This window comes from Girardinichthys multiradiatus, chromosome 14 (genome assembly GCF_021462225.1).
Source record: "Girardinichthys multiradiatus isolate DD_20200921_A chromosome 14, DD_fGirMul_XY1, whole genome shotgun sequence".
Lineage (NCBI taxonomy): Eukaryota > Metazoa > Chordata > Actinopteri > Cyprinodontiformes > Goodeidae > Girardinichthys > Girardinichthys multiradiatus.
In genome coordinates this window covers 32,398,844-32,421,654 of record NC_061807.1, presented here as the reverse complement: position 1 = coordinate 32,421,654, position 22,811 = coordinate 32,398,844, and the positions used below count along the sequence as shown (strand labels likewise).

The 22,811-nt window shown below is 38.6% G+C and overlaps 1 protein-coding gene across 1 annotated transcript; it reads left to right on the top strand.

Annotated features, from left to right (window-relative positions):
- The first annotated feature begins 4,327 nt into the window (after window positions 1–4,327).
- On the top strand, window positions 4,328–19,301 carry sf3b2 (splicing factor 3b, subunit 2). The gene is made up of 21 exons (XM_047386914.1): window positions 4,328–4,491; window positions 4,926–4,972; window positions 5,195–5,242; window positions 5,744–5,977; window positions 6,262–6,346; window positions 7,399–7,478; window positions 7,699–7,807; window positions 9,434–9,531; window positions 9,631–9,870; window positions 9,967–10,092; window positions 10,187–10,267; window positions 11,713–11,940; window positions 12,030–12,179; window positions 12,604–12,693; window positions 13,711–13,818; window positions 13,948–14,055; window positions 16,521–16,663; window positions 17,118–17,219; window positions 18,413–18,512; window positions 18,635–18,820; window positions 18,930–19,301. The coding sequence occupies exons 1-21, from the start codon at window positions 4,362–4,364 to the stop codon at window positions 18,999–19,001; spliced, it is 2,565 nt and encodes an 854-aa protein (XP_047242870.1). The 5' UTR covers window positions 4,328–4,361; the 3' UTR covers window positions 19,002–19,301.
- The last annotated feature ends 3,510 nt before the right edge of the window (window positions 19,302–22,811 follow it).

Below are 22,811 nucleotides of genomic sequence, written 5' to 3'. Positions count from 1 at the left end.
CACACAAACAACCTTGCACACTCTCATTCACACACCTAAGGGAAATTTGGAGAGACCAATTAACTTAACAGGCATGTCTTTGGACTGTGAAAGGAATCCGGAGTACCCGGTGAGAACTCATGCATGCACGGGGAGCATGCACACTCCATGCAGAAAGACCCCCGCTGGGAGTCGAACCCAGGACTGCTGCAAGGCAACAGTGCTACCAACTGTGCCACCGTGCAGCCCTGGTAAAAAGGTGTTTTGCAAAATAACAACAGTAACAACACTAACAATAGTGCTTTTAGTTAGTTTTTTAAACTTAATTGTCTTTTAACATGGAATTTTTCTTCCACTGAAGAAAATGTACTCAGGTGAATGATTGTATTTTTCTTAAATTTACTGTGTGATACAATGTTATTAAAGCACAAGATTATTTTATTTCTAAGCATGGTTAGGAATAACCATTATTAATATGACTCATAGCTGTTTTTCCCATTTATACCATAGTGATATAAAATATAAGTTCTAATGTCTCCCTTTTGTTAGAATAGGATAAGAATGCTCATAGACATACAGTACAAGGATAAATGGCCCAACGTTTGTCATAAATGACCTGAAGCTGAGGCACTGGGGCTGATAGTGGAGCAGCTGGTATAACTGGGTTGATTAGAAAGCCACGGCACACTTAAATTAAGGATGGACACCCGCTACTATACAATCTAACAGATAAACACCACAATGGTGACACATAGTCTACTGATAATCACTGAGGGACGGAACATCCATTGCATTGGAGTACCAGATATAAAACCTGTATGTGACCTTCTATTGAGGCTCTTCGTCATCCTCTAACAGACAGCGACAGTCCGAGAGGGGAGCCTCAGCGTTGATCTCTGTAATCAGGGGCGTTTTTAGGGTCTCAAAACATTGGCGGTTTTAGCCCAAATCCAAAATATTTATATTTCAATAAGACAATTTATAGGTAATTTAAAATAAAATTAAAACAATATAGGACATATTGTACCAGTTCTCTGTCTCAGCTGGTTTTAGACTGAATTTAAATTATTGTGAATCAAACAAAAAAGGTTTGCAATTTTTTATTTTTTTATTTTACTTTTTATTTTTGTTAGAGGCTGAATGAAGGACAAGAAGAAACAGAGTTTAGGTCTGATGAAAAACCATTTTGCTGAAGCAAATAATGACACATTTTGAGATATTTAGAAAAGAACTTAATCTGAATTTTTGCTGGCAAAAGTTTTTCTTAAACTCAGAGATGATTACTATGGGCCAGATAAATGAGCTTATTTTGTCATCTACATAAATGACCTTTTTTAAATGTTACATTCTCATCAAAGTGTTCCACTCCTGAGGCTCCATTGCCTTTATTCTTATATTTCAAAAAAGGAAAGTGGTATAAAGTTGATTTTCCTAAATCTTAGTCGGACATTTATTTTATTATGCCAAGAGCTTTCGAAACATTTTATTAAAATTGTTCCTTCTTTTATGAACCTGTTCTCTTTTATTGCCATCTTTTCAGCCCTTCATTCCACTTCTGAAGAAATTTGGCCAGCCAAAAATAATGAATGAAACATTTTTCAACACAGTCTTTTGTTCTGCATGTGAGACATTAGTGCAGTTCTTACTATTAAACACTTTGAGAGGAAAGGGTGTTAAGTTGTGGTATTTAAAATATAGCATAGAGCCTCATCCTGGACCTTATCAGTACTAATATTACAGTTATTAATAACCGTATACATATGTTATGTATGTCTCACCTTCAGGAAAACTGTATCATTGTTTAATTAGTTTAGTTTATATAATATTTAATGTGTAATTCAGAAAAATAAAATAGTTAACTAATCAATGGTCCACTTGTGATTAATTGCTATGATTTATTTCTTAATTATACAGCATCTTTAAACCCAGAGCTTTATGTTTAGAATCAGCACAGAAGATATGAAAGAAAAGAGGGAGGCTTACTTTTGCAGTTTCTACGTCTTACTGGAACCAGGAGATATTTTCCTGGTTTATTGAGCAACACTTTTTTCTGTCTACATGTAGAACTAGACTATCAGGACTGGCTGCAGCCATGAGATCAATGTGTTGATCTGAAGGACCTTTTAATGTGTTCAGCTACATTAGGATTAAATGTTTTTATTTTGACTGAATTAAAGGACCAGATATTGACACATCATGATACAAATCCAGCTAGAAGGTCACAGAGAAGGTTGCTACTGTTTTCTATCACAGATCATTTAACTTCACCTTTAGCTCAGGTGAAAGTCCCTCATCATGACCCTGATGTTGCTCATTAGAGTGAACCTCCACCTCATGTCTTACTGGGTGAGTAAGTGATTAGCTGTATTTTACAATTAGCCCATTCAGAGTCAGCATTCAGGTATCTTCTCCTGGGTTATACCGCTCTACTTCCACTTGTTCCTGAACACACAACCACCAGGTTCCCACTCTCTGGTTGGCTCCACGGTTGCTCTGAAATGATCCCTGTTTGAGCCGCTCAGTGTAACTTTTCAGGTAATGAAGGAGGCAGGTCGACCTGGAGTAAACTGCTGTTCTGGACTTCTCCAGAATGGAGTCCGTCTCTGGTTGTGCGCGTAGTTGCGCATTCGAGGCACCAGCAGTGCGCAAATAAATATTCTTTGTCTTCTCCTTTTAACTCATTGTCAAGTTAGGTGGAGCGGGACGTGATTATATGCAACAAAATTTTAAAAATAATCATATTGTTCTTAAATAAAAATGTGAAGTCCAATACTATTTTGTGACTGCATCTTTTTAATACTTCTAAATTTCTTCTATCAAGAAGTCCGGGGCTATTCAGAAAACATCCGGGGCTTCAGCCCCCGAAGCCCAGGTCTAACTACGCGCCTGTCTGTAATCACTCCTCTGCCTTAATTTAGATTAAAAGAGCTAAAAGTTAGAAACTGTATGAGAGTCGTCCATTTAAGAGTCTTTAGATAGAGTGTGTGATTGCTTCCGGGCTCCAAGGACCGGAGGGGCTCCGAGGCGTCTGAACGCCAACAGGGTGCGGTAGCTCGGACAGCATTTTGCATATTTTTACACATCTTAATTAGAGTTTCATGTAAATGAGGCTGGGAATTAACTTACAATGCGACATTTGTTCAATTCACACCACAGAAATGGCTCAATTCAGTTGATTTATGAATTTATATGGGACGTCTGTTTTGCAATATCAGATAATTTCCCACAAAACAGGCTTGGCAATCTAGGTAATTTAAAATATTTTTTTTAAATTATAACAATGCGATTTTCACTACCACATTTCTTAATGTAAAACAACGATAATGTTCCAACACTGACATCTGTCTTTTAAAACTTTTAAAACACAACGCGGTGATGGAAATTCTGTCTACCAGAAGCATTGTCATTGAAAAAGATATCAAATTCAGTCGAACAGAAGTAAATAGCATCATAAAGAAGAAAATACGGGAAAGATGGCAAGAAACAATGGAAAGAAAGGAAGAAATGGTCGAGGGGTTAATAGAATTAAATGGAAAACAGGAGAAAAGAGGAGTGCTAGAAGAAAATGGATGGAAGAAATGGCCATATCACGTCCCAGATTGGGACACGGGATTAAACAGGACATTATTTATGATAGGGAAACATAATAAAGATAAATGTGACTACCATTGTTAACAAAGCCCGGAAACCACCTTGACACTCTCCCTTCCTCCCCCCCCCCTTTTTTTGCTGACAGGACACTTGTAACCTGCAACTCTATGCGTTACATTAACGCTCAGCTTGGTCTCCTGCTTTACTTGCACAATGATCACCTGCACTGTTGTACTGCTCTGGCACCCAATACTGCTCTATATTTACTCTCACTCACTTAAAACTGTGCACATATATTTATATTATATTGTAGATATGTTTATACTGTTTAATTTGTACTGTATTGCACCGACTACGCCAAAACAGATTCCTTGTATGTCCAAAAACGTACTTGGCAATAAAGCTTTTCTGATTCTGATTCTGATGGAGATGACACTGTAGAGCTAAAGAACGTTTTATACTGTCAGAAATACAGACATGAAAGAATTTAAATGATTAACATTTTGAAAGTAAGGTTGGATCCCATCTAAATATTACAGAGGAGGTCAGTATAGTTCTCACGTTCTGCTGTATTAATTCAAACACACTCGTTTATTTGAGAGGATATGAGGATTTTTTTAGGGTTGTTCCAGTGCACACTGCTTATCAGTTGATGGAGCTAAGGCACCAAATTGTTGCTTGTACCTCGCTAAAGAAATCCGAAGAAGAAGAAGAAGAAGAAGAAGCACGGCGCGCTCTGCTCTCGCGTTATTTCGGTAGCAGTCGTTGTTCCTTAGAGAGAGAAGCTCAACATGGCATCCGACGGAACACCGGTCGCCGAGGCTCTCCCGTCCGAATTGGGGAATGCAATCGCGGCTTTGAATACATGGAGCAACCCGGACCTTCATGCCAGGCTGGCCGAGCTCGGAGCACCAAACATGGGTAAGAAAGATGCGGAGAGAGAACTTTATCAGCCTCGAGTTTAGCGAATTTCTAGCTAGCCAGTTGCTAACCACAGCAGGCAGCATTAAAACGTAGCGCTTCCGTTGAAGTGGGCTACCACCAGGCCTGCAGAGTGTTTACATTCACTTAAACGCTTTATACGCAGCAGTTGGTATATATTGCTACTTCCTAACCAATATGAGATGGCTAAAGCACCAGTTAACCTATTGTAATTTAGGTTGGTCGTTGTTGGTGCACCCGCTTCAATTTTAGCGCCTTTGCTATCTTTCGGCAGTAGTTCTTGACTGAACTAGTTACGCACTGTTGTAATTATTGCTTACGTTTTAGTTACATCGACGTTAATGTAGAAAAGACTGTCTTACACTTCTGGCTTCATTTTTATATTGTCTGACACAATATTTTCTGTCATCCAGGTCCTCGGGAGGAGCTCATTGACAGACTCAAGAGCTACATGATCCAGGTGAGCACCCCGTCAGCCTTTAAACAACAAAAACAACGGCCTCTGATACTTTCTGGGTTGTCTCAGAGACTGCCGGAAAGATACAACACATACATTTAAATTCTGACAGTTCACTTTGTCATAAAAATTCATTCCCAAATTTCCAATCCGCTGCCAGCGATCATCTCTTCATTCAGTCATTTGGTACCTGAAATAAACTGCTTATTTGTGTTGAATTTGCAGACTGGAATCATCCTCAACAAACCAACTGATGACAAAATGGGCCCTCAGGTGAGTTTCTCAGAGGTCACAGTGGCCTGGATAAAGTAAGCGTTAATAAACATTTTCTTTGTACAACAAGGTTATAAGTGGATGTGGTGATCCATTTATTTGATTATGGTCTGTTGGAAACGTGTAAACATGTTTAAACGTGTTTCAAATGTTCCAGAAACGTTTTATATCTTATGTGTACAGATTAGTAATAGTAATAAACCATCTGTTCACTGTAAAAATAGCTGAACGTTAAGGGAGAGTTAACCAGTTTGGTCTGATTTTGATTTACGTTGCTTTCAGAGTGATTACCTGTTAAAAATGACTGATAAATAGACGATAAACAACAGCTTATGTTATGTTCTCATCTGAACATCACCGAGGCCACTAGGAGATTCCTTTGCTACTTCACAAAAGTCAAATAAATAAAAAAAATCAACTGTGTCACATCCTCAACATAATACACAAAGTCTTCATACGTATTTTTTTTTTTCTTATATTCTGTTACTTTCTGCACATCAGATGCCGGTGATTCCACCTATGCCCCCTATGCCCATGCCGCCAATGCCTCCTGGCATGAACATGCTCCAGCCCCTGCCCATGATGCCCCCAGGAGCTCCCCCTCCACCCGGTATTCCCATGGGAATGGAACACGCTCCTCTACCCCCTCCAGGTCTGTCCCAGGACGATCAGCTGAAGATCGCTCAGCAGAGAGCAGCCATGGTTTTACAGCAGGAGGAACGGGCCAAGCAGCAGGTACCTTTACTGACCATTTGTAGCCCATAAAACAGCTCAGGTTATAAGATGGTACCACTTAGAAAAGCAATAACAAGATCTCTGGTAGTGAAATGTGTAAATAATACCAAAACAGCTCTATATTATTATTTATGGATTGGCTTGGGGGGTGAACAGAACCCTTTTGGAACACCAGGATAACATAATGTAGCTATTTAAAGAGTTTTACAGTCACATGCACCTCTTAATTTGCTGTGTTTCTTTTTATTCTTTCACACTTACATATTTCTCTCGCCCTGCATCAGGCTGCAGTAATGCTGGAACAGGAGCGGCACCAGGAGATGGCCAAGATGCAGACGAGGTCCATGGCCTCTGCCGGGGACATCAGAGGTTTGTTTAATCCTTTATTTAAATAACGATAAACTGAATAAAAAAAAAAAAGTAACTTCACTGTAAGATAGTTCATATTCACACGAGGAGACAATAATCGTCTTTGTTGAGGTCTTCATAATCCATCATTTGCCTTGCAAAAGTGTTTATACACACATTTTGTTATATTATAATCACAAACTTTTATGTAGATGACTGAGATTAAAATAAAAATAAAAAAAGAAATAAAAATCTAAAATGTTGCATTTGTATTGAGTCCCATTTACCCCCAAGTAAAATCCAATACAATCCAAGGTCAGTTAGTTTAGAAAAACACCACCCTGAACAAACCATTTCTCTGTGAAACATGGTGGTGGCAACAGGGACAGGGAACCTGGTCAGACATGAGATCGATGGAGTTTAACACAGATCAGGAGTCTCTAACTCGAGTCCTCAAGAGCAACTATCCTGCAACTTTTAGGTGCATCCCTGCCCCAACACACTTGAGTTAATCAAATGGCTCGTTAGCAGGCCTGCAGAACTGAATGACTGAAGAAGGAACTGTATAAGTTGTGTGTTGACAGTTGCCCTCCATCCAGTTTTACTGAGGTCCAGTTATCTTCTAAAGAAGAATAGCCAAAAATTGTTTGCCTCTATAAGCCGATAAGGCATACAGCAAATGTGATTGCAGTGAAAGGTTGCTCTGCAAATTTTTCACTCAGGTGGAGTTGAAAACAGATTAACTCCACACTTTTCAGAGTTTTATTTATTAAACCATTTCGTTATTATTATTATTTTTTTTTCTCTTTTAATTACGCACTACTTTAAACTATCCCAACTAGAGCTGCATCCATCGGGTATCCTGTCAACTAATTCCTCGATTAATCAAGTAATCATATAAACACGGGTTTTCTTCCACAGAGGTCTATGACACAAAATGCCAGTAAAGTATTTTAGTTTTTGGTTGTAATATAGCAAAATGTAAAAGGTTTGCATAGTTTTTGTCACACAGTTCAGATTTAAATGCTTGGATGTGATCAATTTCTGTTGAGTTTCTGCCTTGGATTCTCAAGGTCCACTTCCTCCTGGTGTCACCATGCTGCCCCCCCAGAAACAGAGGGTGCCACCTCCTCCAGGAGAGGATAGCAAGGAGGTAAATAAATAATTTCCCCCTGTATGTGTTCTTTTTTACATCAAACTAATTAAATAAGTTTTATAGACATTTTTATAGATCTGCTATAAATGGCTTTTTTTTCCCACCTTGGAAATTCTGTAACAAAACTAAAAGCTTCTCCTGTCAGCCAGTTGGTTGAAAGTAGAGGCTGTGATTCATCTTTTTCTTGATTAAAGTCTTTTAATCTGAATCGTTCCAGGTCTGGCAGAATGAGGAAATAAGTGTCGGAGGACCTAAAATCCCTCAGGTCCTAGAGAAGATCCTCCAGCTGAAGGAGATCAGACAGGAGCAGCTCACTGATCCAGCAGGTCAGCACAGCTAACTGCTTTAAATATGGCTACTGAAAGAGAAACACTGATTAAAGAGTTATCTGGTATTTATTGCTTGATTGCTTCTAAATAATTGGCTTGGTCTCTACATGTTAGATCTTCTTTTTTCTCTGTGATGTAACTCCTTTATAGTTGGGTCAAGTAAAATAAGAAAACATGAAGAAAACATGATCCTTTCTCCTGAAAATGTGAACAGGGATGCCAGCAAGTAGGATGCATCAGATTCAAAATGATTACTTATTGAGATGAAACGAAGAAGCTCCCTCTCAGTTAGTAGGTCTGTGATAATTACACAAACTACACTTAATGGAGATCCTTTGTTGCTCGCATCATATCAGTCCATCCAATCCAACATGTTACCTTCATCAGATTATGCTGAGTAGTGCACGTCTCGGATTAGTCGGGATTCTGGAGGATCAGTGAGTGGCTCTACTCTGTTTGCACTTGCAGACTGTGCAGCTGCTTTTCCATTGGCATTGTATAACTATGTAGCACTCATTCCATGATCCTGTTCGACTTCTCTATATAAAGGCACTACTCAAAAGATGGAGCAATGTAAAAGGAGAATCAGTTTAGGGGAAAAAATGACTTGTGTTTTCATTCACCTCCCCTAACCTCGCGTTGCAGCAACCTTAGCACATCTATTCTAAGTTGATGCCTTCCAGCATGTCGCTGAACGCTGTGGGACACATGAAGATGAACGCTGCACAATATATCATCATCGCGATTTTTCATGTTTATGTAATATTTCTCCAGTTTGACGGAGTCTCAAGGCAGCAGTCGCTCACACTGGGAACCAATGTCATTGCTCTGAATGCTAAAGGTCACAGCGTGTAGGAAGCTTAGATGAGAAAGAGAAGAAAGAAGAAAATATTCATTTATATTCAACTGATTCGTCACCGCAAGATTTCCTAATGTCCTGCAGCCCTGATGCAGAACACAGATTGAAAGTACAGTCCTGGTTAGCCCGGATTCGACACATCAGGTCTTGTATTGAAGTCTGTTCCTAGCGATCAGACCACGTTTGTAGTTAAGTTCGAAATTATTCATACCCATGGCAGATTTGGATTTAAACATTTTTTCATTCTACCCCCAACAAATTCTTCCTTGTACAGAGGAAGGCGGCGCTAGTTTGTCCAATTTACTTGATTAATCAAGCAATTATTCAGTAGATACTCTATTATTATTATTATTATTATTATTGTATTGGATGGCGGCAGCCCTCGTTGGGATTGCTCAAGATAGATCATGTGTGAACAGAGCTTGTGTCTGAGGGTAGCTGCGTGGTCAGGATGGCTGTTTGTTCTGCAAAACATTTCAAGACAAACATAAATTGACTAAAACAAGTAAATTACACGCTTAAAACATGAGGTCTGGAGACTTTTAGGAAGGTCTTTAAAGCTCTACATGCTGAACTAAATGAAACAAAATGAACTAAAGCAGGCTCTATTTGGGAGACATGGCACTCATGACAGAGTTAAACATTTGGCGTTATGTTAGCAGAGCACGGATGTGACTTTTTCTTATTCTGATTTAAAATATTTTAATAGAGAATTGTAGAAAAGATTTTAACTTAATTCTCAATTTTCAACACTATTCCTTCAGATGAAGATGACTATGAGGGAGGAGAGATGGATACAACCAATTCCTCCGGACAAGTGATGTCTGAGACAGAAGACGATGGCCAGATGTCTAAAAAAGATGTAAGTCCTTCTACCTTCATCATCAACTCTTGTGAACAGCATTTTTTTTTCTTATTTACAGACCAGTTTGTTTTTTGTTGTTGTTTTTTTTTTCACCAGAAAAACCGCAAGCGCAGGAACCGCAAAAAGAAGAGCAAGAAGAAGCGAGCACTGGAAAAGAAGGAGCAAGCTGAACAACAACAACAGCAGCAGCAGCAGAAGAAGAAGGAGGGCAGCGAGAAGGAGAAAGAGAAGGACAAAGGAAAAGATCCAGAGGTGGAGATCGAGTACGTCACTGAGGAGCCAGAGATTTATGACCCCAACTTCATCTTCTTTAAGAGGATCTTCGAAGCTTTTAAGGTGACTACAGCACATTCTTCATCTAGACTAAAAGTTAAACGTGCCTTTTAATGTTTAACTTCTATAATGAAATTGTCCCATTTTTCTCATGCATAGTTGACTGATGATGTGAAGAAAGATAAAGAAAAGGAGCCTGAGAAGGCTGAAAAGCTGGAGGTTGTGGGGATGTTGCGCAAAAAAGGCTTTGAGTTGGAGAGAAAGGACAGCGACGACAGCGATGAGGTACGAATCATGTCAGAAAAGTGATTAATTTTGTGTGTGTGTGTGTGTGTGTGGGAGGACGAGTTTAACACCTGCACTGTTTTATCACCTGCAGGAAGGCAAGCCAGATGTACCAAAGCTGTCCAAGAAGAAGCTGAGGAGGATGAACAGGCTGACTGTGGCTGAACTCAAACAGGTGATTTAAGTGTTCGAAAAGAAATAAAATGAACTCATAACTACTGCAGCTTGCAAAAGTATTCACACCCCTTAAACTTTTTCATGATTTTTCTCACTACAACCTCAAACCTCTATATATGCTATAGGGAATTTATCTGCTAGACCAACAGCGTATCGAATAATGAAATGAATAGGAACATTACACACGGTTTCTAAAATGTGTCGCTGCATTTGTTTAAACTCCCCTTCAGTCTTAAATAAAACCCACTCCAACCAACTGCCTGTAATAGTCCCCTAATCAATTAACAGAGCCAACCTTTACGTATTTTTTTTCTCAGCATAAACCCAGCTGTTCTGTGGAGGCCCAGAGGTTTGTTAGAGAACATTAGTGAACAAACAGAATCAGGAAGACCAAGGAAAACAGCAGATAGATCAGGGATACAGTTGTGGAGAAGTTTAAAGCAGGATTAGGTTTAAAAACAATATCTCAAAACATTGAACATTTCAGCTCTGTTCAATGCATCATCTGAAAATGGAAACAGTATGACTCAGCTGCAGACCTACCAAGTAATGGTGGTCCAACTGAACCAATAAGCCAGACAAGTAGAGCAGTTTGAGTTTGAGAGTAGTTTGAGGTCAGCTAAGGCCCATGTGAACCATGGAGAAGCTGCAGCGATCCACAGCTCAGGTGGGAGAATCTCTCGATGTGGTTACCTTTAATTGGGTGTCAAAAAGAAACCTGTTGTTGGGTAAAAAGCCAAGAGAGGTCCTGTTGGCTATGTCGAGGACATGGCAACCAAGTGGCAACGAGTATTGTGGTCAGAAGAGACCCAAATTAAACTTCTTGGCATGCTTGCAACAGACTGATGGACAACTGAACAACACTGGCCATCCCCTTGAACACATCATCCCTACTGTGGACCATGGTAGAGGTACCATTATGCTGCGGGATGCTTTGGATCAACTAAATAAAGAAAACGGGTTACAGGCCGTTGAAGACTGAGAGATCCGTCTTGAAGGAGGACAACCCTGAGGATACAGTCAGAGCTGTATGTTTACATCAAAACATATTGATTGAGTTAGATTGGTCCAGTCAAAGTCCAGACTCTAGTAAAACTCCAATTGAAAATCTGTAGCAAGACATGAAAAACTGGGTGTTCACAGATGCTCTGTTCAATCTGAATGAGCCTGATCTGCAATGAAGAGTAGAGATAATGTCTCTAGATGTGCAGAGCTAGTAGAGACTTTACCCAAAAGATGATTCTACAAAGTATTCTCAAACTTCAATCCATTGATGTCCTGGACTGTAACATGACTAAATGTAAAAAAGAGGAATGAATACTTTTGCAAGCTACTGTAAATATTTTAAATAATAAAAAAAAGGATTTATGTTGTTGCCCAGTAAACTGATGTGCTCTCACAGTCACATATGTTTATCTCTCTTGGTTTCCTGGTGGTTTTCAGTTGGTAGCTCGTCCAGATGTGGTGGAGATGCACGATGTGACGGCCCAGGAGCCTAAGCTGTTGGTCCACTTAAAGGCCACCAGGAACACGGTACCAGTGCCGCGCCACTGGTGCTTCAAAAGAAAGTACCTGCAGGGAAAGAGAGGTATAGAGAAGCCTCCGTTTGAGTTGCCAGAGTTCATTAAGAGGACAGGAATCCAGGAGATGAGGGAGGCTCTGCAGGAGAAGGTTGGTGTCCCTTCAGTTCTCTTTAAGAAAGGAATTGGCTGAGAAGGCCCTACACTGTTGATGGTGTTGTTACATGACTGTCTTCTCAGGAGGATGCCAAAAGCATGAAAACCAAAATGAGGGAGAAGGTTCGACCCAAGATGGGGAAGATTGACATCGACTACCAGAAGCTCCACGATGCTTTCTTCAAATGGCAAATTAAACCTAAACTCACCATCCATGGAGACCTTTACTACGAGGTACAACACAGTTTTCTTTCTTCTGGGCTAAACTAAAGGGATTAGAAGTGGATAATTCGAGTTTGTTCCTTTTCTTTGGGTAAATCTCTGACTTACTAGAATTTGGCTGCTAATTGTATTGTCTTTCTATGGACTATATTGGATACCATTTAAAATAAAAAAAATTCCACTTGAATGGAAATTCGGCTGTTCAGAATTGAAACATTAGGCTAGAAAACCTATTTTTATCAAAATGGTGCCAGGTTACACAGCGTTCTCTTACATGAAATACTCTTAAGTGAGTTCTCTTACATCTGCTCGTCACTAGTGTGGGTAAAATCATCCGGGGCAGCGATTTTCATAAATTTAAGTGGTTGAATTAGTTTTAAATGTGACACTATTCCAGTATTTATCTACATTGTGTTTTTCATTTTTGCTTCTTCAGGGTAAAGAGTTTGAAACCCGCCTGAAAGAGAAGAAGCCAGGAGATCTGTCAGATGAGTTGCGCATCGCTCTGGGGATGCCAGTTGGACCAGTAAGCTCTGCCACATTCCGACCAAAAACAAGAAGTCAGCATAGTTTTAAATGTAAAACTAGAGATTTCGCATGAAAATCACCCCCATAGCTGCAACCTAAAAAGGGGTAGATATGGATACACCTTACTAAAGAATTTATACTTCTTTCACATTTCGACACATTACAACCAGAAGCTTCAATGTGTTTTTATGGGGATTTAGGGTTGGAAGACCTCCCAGCCCTCACCCTCATCCTTAGCTCCACCCACTGATTCTCTTTTAGATTCAAAATCTACATCTACCAGGGTGGGTGTAGTTCAAAGTTCAACCATCTTCACATCAACTGACCAGCTTTCCTGTCCCTGCTTAGAAATCTCATCCCCCACCTTGATGACCATTTCTCACAGCAGGCATGTTGTGTTCAGGTGAACGTGCAGTTGTAGTTTTCCACCACACACACACAGTGTTTTACATGTAGACTATAGCAAACAATATTTGGCTCTTTGTGGCGTGCGCAACTAATAGTTTTGAAAACCACATAGCTTTTCTTTCTGCGTCATAGCGCTGGGCTACTTCGTGTTGGTTCCCCACATCAAATCCCCATAAAATACATTCAAGGTGGTTGCAGTAACGTCACAAAATGTGTGAAGGTACAATGGATATCAACACGTTTGCAAGGTGTGTGAGATTAGTGGATCAACACTGATTAGATGTGACAAACTGGAGTGTGATCTGTGTTTATGTCATTCTGTTTATTGCTCTAATTAATGTGCAGGCAGTAAGGATACATGTCGTTTGCTGTGATGTGGCACCGTGTGTTCACACCAACACACTAACAAGGAGCATCAAGACATAATAACTGTTAATAAAACACAGTAAATATTTACTCATGTAGCTAATTCTATAGACAGCACTGCCCAACGAGTGGAAATGATTATCACGTCGTATTTTTAGCTCAGCGAGCTTATTTTACTATTGACTGAGCAAGCAACTGTTTAGTTAGTGATGATTTTTCATCTTCACCCTTTCATCGCTAGAACGCTCACAAGGTACCACCCCCCTGGTTGATAGCCATGCAGAGGTACGGCCCCCCTCCCTCCTACCCTAACCTCAAGATCCCTGGACTCAACTCCCCGATCCCAGAGGTAAAATCATCAGCAGACTCAAACTCAGTTTTTTGGAAATTGGGAAGGAAATCATTTTCCCAAACACCTAATTATCATGGTTGTTAATACATACTCTTTCTTGTCTCCTGGTGCGTCTCTGTTCATCAGAACTGTACATTTGGGTATCACGCCGGCGGCTGGGGGAAGCCGCCAGTAGATGAGATGGGCAAACCATTGTACGGCGACGTGTTTGGGACCAACGCCACGGATTTCCAGGTCAGAGCTATGCAACCCAGAGCCAACTCAAAAACACACTCTCATCTGCTTTCCTTTGTTTTTATAACCCAGTTAAAGGAAAACTATCTCAAATGAAGGGGAAACGTTAATAAAAGAAAGTACATTAAAACAAAGAAAAATTAGCCAATATAACATATAAAATGTTTCTCTTCCCTCTGGTGTCATTGTGGTCATTTAAGACCAAGTCTCTCTTTTGACAATATTTGGAATTCAAATTTGATTTTGTAACAGACTAAAGCTAGATTTATTTTTATTTTGTAGCATTTATTTTCTTTACTCTGGCTTACTGTCCATTTTAGAATCAATTTCCAACTTTTGGCGTTCGCACCTCCCTATCTAGCAGAACTTTGTGTCCTTGAGGTCATCCAGTCAGTATTTATTAGACGTCCCATGGACTAAGTTTAATCGCTGGGTTGACCCGGACCTTTCTGTGGTGGCGCCCGCGCTCTGGAACCAGCTTCCTGTGGATCTTTGTGCCATCACCAAACTCAAGACGTATTTGTTTAGAAAGGCTTTTAATGTTCCGTAGCACATTCCTTTTTTAACAAAATCATTTTGTTTTCTGTAATTTTTGAAGTGTTTTTTGTTGTTTTATGGTCGTGCGCTTTGGTCTCCTTTTTTGCATGCTTTAAAGCGCTTTAAAAATCAAACATATGGATGGAATGAATCCGATTGTGGTGAATTTTAAGTCGGATGCTAAAAGCACTAAGTCAGTAAGTCTGCTAATCGTTAATATATCCAAGGCTTATTTTCAAAAAAGGATCAAAAATAAAGCCAGCCATGATTGGTTATAAGGAAAATAGCTCTTATTTTATTAATTAAAATACATTGTTATCATTAATCAAAATTGGTGTTGAAAGCATTAAAATCCTGATAATTATTCAACATTTGATGTTTTGACTGAAATTAAAGTTGAAAGATGAAAGTAAAACAAATGAAAGTGAAAATAATTTTTCTTAATGATTCAAGAGTGTAGTAAATTTTAAATAAGATGTTATACAAAAAATAGTAATGCATAAAAGGCAATATTTATGCCTATCCTTTTACATATTTAAGACATTTTTTCTCTTTAAATAAATAACTAGCATCAAGTAATCAAATTGATTCAAGAAATGTATGCAAAACTAATTGAAGATGAAATGTTTATAGCCTTTCTTTCTGAAATTAGATATTTTTGTCATTTATGACCTTATAGGGGGTGTTAAAAATAATGCCTGAGGATTAAATGTTAATGTAAATTAAAATATAATATTAAATGCTGTTGTTGTATACACCTGGCATCAAAGCAAACTTACACACGTGGACAAAATAGTTGATACCCCTCGGTTAATGAAAGAAAAACCCACACTGGTCACAGAAATAACTTGAATCTGACAAAGGTAATAATGAATAAAAGTTCTATGAAAATGAACAAATGAAAGTCAGACATTGCTTTTCGAACATGATTCTACAGAAATATTTAAAAAAAAATACCTCTGTTTTAATTTGTCAAATAACTTAAAGTGGTTGACACGATCAAAGGCCTTAGAGGGATCAATAAACCCAATCAACACTAATGTATTTTTCCTTAGATATGCTCTTGCTGCTTCTTTCAGGCCATAAATACAGAAATCAGTTCCCAACTTGGCTTTAAAACCATATTGATTATCTGTTGTACTAATAAACTGATTGAGACAACCAAGCAGGATTTTTTTCTAATACTTTAGATATCACGCTAGCTAAAGCTATTGGTCTATAATTATTAAGGCTACCAACCTTACTAGTTTTGTCCTTAATTACCGGCACAAGGGTAACAGATAATAAGGAATCAGGCAACTACCCGTGGGTCATAAACCCAGAAAAACACATTGCAAGCAGCACAGCCACATTTTGACTAGCATATTTCAGATGTTCTGCTGTAATGCTATCAGAACCTGTTGTCTTATTCTCACACAAATACACTATAGCCTGCTGGACTTCACTAGGGGTTATTATAACCGCATCACTCTTAGCAATGTTTCCCAGTCCATAGGGTTCACTTTTTACACAATTAAATAAGGCAGAATAGTGCTGTCTCCATAGATGTGCTATATTATGAGTGCCAGATATGCTCTCTATGGTACTGGGGAGTAATGCAGCAGACCTTGTTAGGGGTACCATCATTTCTGTCCAGGCCTGTTTCATGAGTTTATTTTTTTAAATAATTCTGTTGAATCATGTTTGAAAAGCAACATCTGACTTTCATTTGTTCATTTTCATAGAACTTTTATTCATTATTACCTTTGTCAGATTCAAGTTACTTCTGTGACCATTGTGGGTTTTTCTTTCATTAACCGAGGGGTGCCAACAATTTTGTCAACGTGTGAACATGTATAATATTTGCAGTGGTCGGGTTGGTCATGACTTTCATTTTCACCTCCTGTCTCCTTCGAGTGGCTAACAGGAAGATGGGATTTTGTTTCCAGGCTAAAGCAGAGGAGGAACAGGTGGACCACACTCCATGGGGAGAGCTGGAGCCTTCAGATGAGGAATCGTCAGAGGAAGAGGAGGAGGAGGAGAGTGATGAAGAGAAGCCAGATGAAACTGGATTCTTCACACCAGCAGACAGGTGCTTAGGGTGTAGATTTAAACAAGTTGGGACTAAGATAGATAGATAGATAGATAGATAGATAGATAGATAGATAGATAGATAGATAGATAGATAGATAGATAGATAGATAGATAGATAGATAGATAGATAGATAGATAGATAGATAGATAGATAGATAGATAGATAGATAGATAGATAGATAGATAGATAGATAGATAGATAGATAGATAGATAGATAGATAGATAGATAACAGACACTGAAGAGTGTTTATCTAGACAAGTTTTCTGATGAGCTGAGGGAACATGCTGTGATTTGTTGTGCAGTGTTTAACCATATTTGCGTTGGACTGATTGCGTTAATAAGTTTCTGGTGTTTTTCAGCCCTTGTGAGTAATACCAGCATTAAAAAGAAACACTAGCCTGTAAACGGATACACTGAACTAATCCGGTTGTCTACTTTTGTGTGTTTCAGTGGGTTAATCACTCCTGGAGGCATCACATCAGTACCGGCCGGCATGGAGACTCCAGAGCTGATTGAGCTGAGAAAGAAGAAGATCGAGGAAGCCATGGATGGGTGAGTGTCGCTACTACTCTGCTGCTTTAATTTTGAGTCACCTTACATTTTTTCTGACGAGATTATAAGATTAAGCAGTCTGTCATTAGAAATGGGACATATTTGTTTTGATGAATGTATTTACAGAAGCCATGTCATCTTGCTCAGCCTTAACTACTTGGAGCGTCCCAAACTAAAGAACACACTGGCCCTCTCAGGTTTATCGTACTTTAACAAGGCCGCACAGTATTAGCATAAGGTGCGAGACGCTATAATGTTGGTGAATATTCTGTGTGACTTACTTTAAATACTAAACTAAACCGCGTTACATTCTTTCTGCATTGAACACAAGTTGTAGCTCACAGATCTCTCTCTGCTGGATTCATTTACACTCTGACATTTACTCATTGAAGCACTAGTTCAGACAGTGTATGAGTTTACTGCAATCCACAGTTTAATTTAAATGTTGGGCTTTTTTTTACGCATTATTGTTTTCCATCATTAACTGAAGTGACTCATTAAAGTCCCAGCACTCAGCGGTTGATGCATCTTTTTCCATTACATCCCCTGTGGTTTCTTGATAGTTTTGGAGTTGTTAATGTCATAATTACCAAGAAAAAAAACAAAAAGAGTATTACAATATTTAAAACCATTTTGGTTTCACCTTAAATAAGAAGAATTTGGTGAATGCTTATGGTGCTACTTTCTGTGCAGTTTTTTATTAGAAACCTCCTTTTTTAATATATTTTTATTAAAATCTTATGTAATAGACCAACACAGAGTGGTTTTGAATTTGATGGATTTTTATGCATGGCAAAGCATCCCCACAGGATGATGCTGCCTTCACTATGTTGAGTGATCTTACAACCACAAACTTCATTGTATTTTACATATTTTTAAGACCAGCACAAAGAAACGCATATTGTTGTAATTAAATGAATGGAATTTCTATTTATTTTTATAAATAGAAATTTAAAAAGTGTAGTACGCTTTTTATATTCTACCCATTTTACTCTGATGCCCCTAAATAAGATCCAGTGCAGCCAGTTTTCCTCAGAAGTCACCTAATTAGGGCCAGGTGAGAAATCCCAATAAAATGCCTCCATGTTTGTGATTATAACATAAGATAGGGGAAGTGCTTAAAAGGTATAAATAGTTTTGAGTCACGGCAATAAGTAAAAATCCGTCCTCATTTAATAAATTTTGTTTTGTAGGAATGAGACGCCACAGCTTTTCACCGTTCTACCAGAGAGACGAACTGGCCCCGTAGGAGCGGCCATGATGGCCTCGACGCACATCTACGACATAACAGGGGTGAGACCAGATGGATTTCAGAACAAACTTAAAATATCCTGTTATTTGGTCAGGAAATGTATATTTTGTTATTTCCTTTGTTTGTTTTTTTCTCATATTTTCTTACTCTCTGCTGCTACCAGGTTGCCCGCAAGACCGGTGGAGGGCAGGAGTCGCACGGTGTAGAGGTGGCCCTGGCCCCTGAAGAGTTGGAGCTTGACCCGATGGCCATGACTCAGAAATATGAGGAGCATGTCAGAGAGCAGCAGGCCCAGGTGGAGAAGGAGGACTTCAGCGACATGGTGGCTGAGCACGCTGCCAAACAGAAGGTTCTTCAACTATCTTATTACACCAATTAGCACTTCTTTTTTTTAACCTCATGGTGGTATTTAATTCACAGCCCTATGTATACGCTCTCTCCTCTTTGTTTCTAAACAGCAAAAAAAGAGGAAGGCCCAGCCACAGGACACACGAGGCGGTGCCAAGAAATACAAAGAGTTCAAGTTCTAGAAACACCAACACCAGGCACCACATTGAGCTGGCCGCAGCAGGATGTGAAATGGAGAGACGGGCTCCAATTTCAGTTTCAGAGGATGTACACAACACCACCTCTCCACTTTTGGTTCAGTACTGGGTTTTTGTTCCCTTTTTAAAAAATTATGCATCAACAATGTTGTCTGGCTACATGTCATGTAACTGGTGTCATATGCATTTCCTGTTTAACTTGTACGTTTTAGGTCTGAGCTATTTTTTCACCATGTTTTTTTTTTTCTTCTGGTTTTTGTAAATAAATGTGATTTTAAAAAAACAGCTACATCTGATTAATGTCCTTTTTATTCATTTCCTCAGGATGTCTGTGCAGGTGTGGTAAATGGGTCTGCAACCTTTACAAGCCTTAAAGCCACTTTTGTCCCTCAGTCCAACTAAATAAAACTTTAGAGCTACAAATGTTACACAACCTTTTAGAAAACTTATTTCTGATAAATATGTACTATAGAAAACTTTGTCATTTTAGGGAACCACCAATTTATTTTTTTCTAATATTCAATTTTAAAATGAAGAAAAACAAAACCTTTGCAAAAATAATGGATATATTTTCTTCAATGGGATGTTATTTGTGGAAGATTATGTTTAAAAGAAAAAAAAAAAAGCAGTTTCCAAGTTGATAAGAAGACTTGATCTAAAATAATAATATTACTGGTACTTTAAGTTGATCATTTTTAGCTAAAGGTCGCAGGTCTCTAGTGTACTAAGAAGACTCACTGCTGGTTAAAGGTCAAGGTAATTTCCAAGCTACAATGGCTGGTCAGGTTCCAATTACACTGAAATTTCTGTTCTTCTTTTTATAAGGGGAGGAGGATCTTATTGCTAATATGTAACGCAACTTTGTTACTACAGAAGAACCCAAATCTTTTTATATATATTTTAAGATAATTGTTTAGTAGATAAGTATTATTTTTGGTCTGATCTCAGCTATTCACCACAGTCAAAAAGACATGACTGCCAATTCAAATTTGTAGCTGGAAAAACAAAAATGTATGTCAAGATGGTCAATGATGTGAAATGTGTTTAGAGGAGTCGAGGTGAGCCTTTCAACCCTAAGAACACTATAAAGCATGGTGGTGGAAGTATCATGACGAGGGTCTGTTTTGTCATCACAGGTACTGGTTTAAAGGACGAAATAGGTGAAATAATTGAGGCCAGCGACCTCAGGTTTTCAACCTCACAATTTTGATGGTTGAAACCTGAACACTACTGGGAGTTCCACCAGGCTAACGTTACGTTTCTGGAATGGCCTCAATATTTGAAAATCCACCTAAAAAATTATGCCTGACAAGAAACCAACAGAAAGCATGATACTCAAATATTAGGGCATCATCAGTCCTCCCATAAAAAGGAACCGTGTGAAATTAATGTTATTCGCTTCGGGCGCAAACTCTTCAGCAACTAGTTCCTCCCTTACAGATTTCTTTAGCTTGTTGCACTTTGTTATTTAAATGTTTCAGATCATCAAACAAATATTAATAAAAGAGATAATCAGAATTAATACAAAACAGTTTTCAAATGATGATTCCATTTATTAAGGGAAAATTATCTATCTAAATAAACCTGGCCTGTATGTGGCAAAGTGATTGCCTCCTAGATCTAAAAAATAGTTGTGCCAACCTTTGCAGCAACTTGGATCAAGGATTGGCAATAACTGCCAATGAGTCGCTATGAAGGAGTTTTGGCCCATACTTTCTGGTGGAATTGTTTAAATTGAGTCACATTTTAGATCAGTTCACACCATAGCATGTACATTCCCAGATTTAAGTCCAGACTTTCACTAGGCCACTCTAAAACCTTCATTATGTGTTTTTTTTCTTTATGTGAACAATGGCTCTCTGTAGTTCGACGGAGTCCCAAAACCTTAGAAATTACTTTGAAGCCCTTATCGGTGCCCTTAAAAAATAAAAAGAAGCTGTTTCTGAATTTCTTGGGCCACTGTTGTTTTTTGAGATCTTTCAGCCTACTTCATGTTGTGAGACAGATCATCGTGTAAGTTATCATGCCTGACTTGGGCTCGTAAAATTGAACTCAGCTTTTAAAAGAAATGTGATTAATCAGTTAATTCATGATTTACAAGGGAGAACCACTTTTTTGGTTTGAATAGCTTTATTTCCTTAACAAGTAAAACCATGTTTTACAAACTGCATTTTTTTGTTTACTTAGGTTGTCTGATATAAAAATTTGTTTGATGATCTGAAATAATTGTGACCAGTATGCAAAAACAGATGAAATCTGGGTGCAAAGACTTCTTGCAGAACAAGAAGTATCTCTATTACTTAATCACCTAATTCGTGATTACTAATTTCTTCAGAGCTAGGGTGGAATCCCTTTGAAAACCAGACTCCGAAAGCCAAGAATCCAGCCGCCTGACGATTACTCTGCATTGCACTCATGTAAGTCATAATATAGTCTTTCACAGAGTAATGTTGCAAGAAGCTGCAGTCTTTGCTTCCTCAGCCTGGTGGCAGCAGAGGACTCTAAACATGGAGGTCACGTACCCCCGCCTGGGAAGCACAGTGACCTACATAAGTGGAGCAGCTACATGTTGACTCGGTCACTGGTACACAAGTGCAAACACAGAGCAACAGCCTTGTTTAGACCAAATGCTTTTTACCTTCCTGAAGTAGTTTACGACATTTCCCCATACTGCCAGTACAGCCAAAACACTGCAGCTGGTAGATTGCAACTGTATCACATAAATGGACTGAATTTATATAACACTTTTCCAGTCACAAAGACCACTCAAGTGCTTTACACTAGAGCCACATTCACACACATTCATACACAGATCAGTAGGCAACTTGAGGTTAAGTGCCTTGCCCAGGGGCACATTGACATATGGCAGGACGAAGAGTGAAATCAAACCCACAACCTTCTGATTGCAAGACAATTACTCTTCCTACTCCGCTACAGTTGCCTCGTATTATTATGTATAATTATGTGTATTAGGTCTGTCCCTGGAAAACGTCACATGTGGATTTAACATAATCTGGTGTTTGAAGATGCATTCTTTGGCTTTGTGACTGAAACTCAGATCTTATTGGTGCATTATACAAAACACAATATGCTGACAAGAAATCCAACCAGTTCGCTGATCATCCCTACAATCAATACTCAAGGTAATGCCAATGAATGGTTTTTCATATATCTTTAAAGTGTTATTTTGCTGAATGAGGTACAGTGGAGATTTATTCGACTCACTGTTTACTTTCACTTGATGACTGTGCAGATTTGGAGTGCTGCGTATAATTTAGGCCGGGATTATCCCGTGACCATGTTTTAATCTGCTTGAGTCTAATCTGTTATCAATGGCAGCCACTTCTGGTAGTGAGAAAAGCACGTTAAAAAGAGCAGCAGGAGAAGGAAACTGTGTTAAACTCCTTCATATCAGTGTCTGCTATACTAAAATCAAATGAATTATGCTTTTTTATTCAACACAACTCAAAGAAGTGGATTTACTCTGATTACATTTGGCATTTAATGAGTAATAAAATATTTACAAATTAGTAAGGAATCTTTGGAGATATAGAAGTATTAATTTATTTACAAATTCTGCACAATATAAATATATTTTTTAATAATTTAAAAATAAGTCATATAGTCATAGTGACATATCTGATAAGATCATCATATTAGTTACACCAATTATTAAATAGCTATATTCTGTTCATTAATGTTATAGCTTGCAAGATATAGGACCCTAGAATGCAGATGACCAGGCAGCGTGATGGTAAGTGCAAAAAGGTTTAATAACAAAAACTCACTCACAGC

Coding starts and splice junctions, on each gene's coding strand:
- sf3b2 (XM_047386914.1), top strand. CDS start 4,362: ATGGCATCCGACGGAACACCGGTCGCCGAGGCTCTCCCGTCCGAATTG. Junction 7,808..9,433: donor GCAGCTCACTGATCCAGCAG/GTCAGCACAGCT, acceptor CTATTCCTTCAG/ATGAAGATGACTATGAGGGA. Junction 14,056..16,520: donor CCAACGCCACGGATTTCCAG/GTCAGAGCTATG, acceptor TTTTGTTTCCAG/GCTAAAGCAGAGGAGGAACA.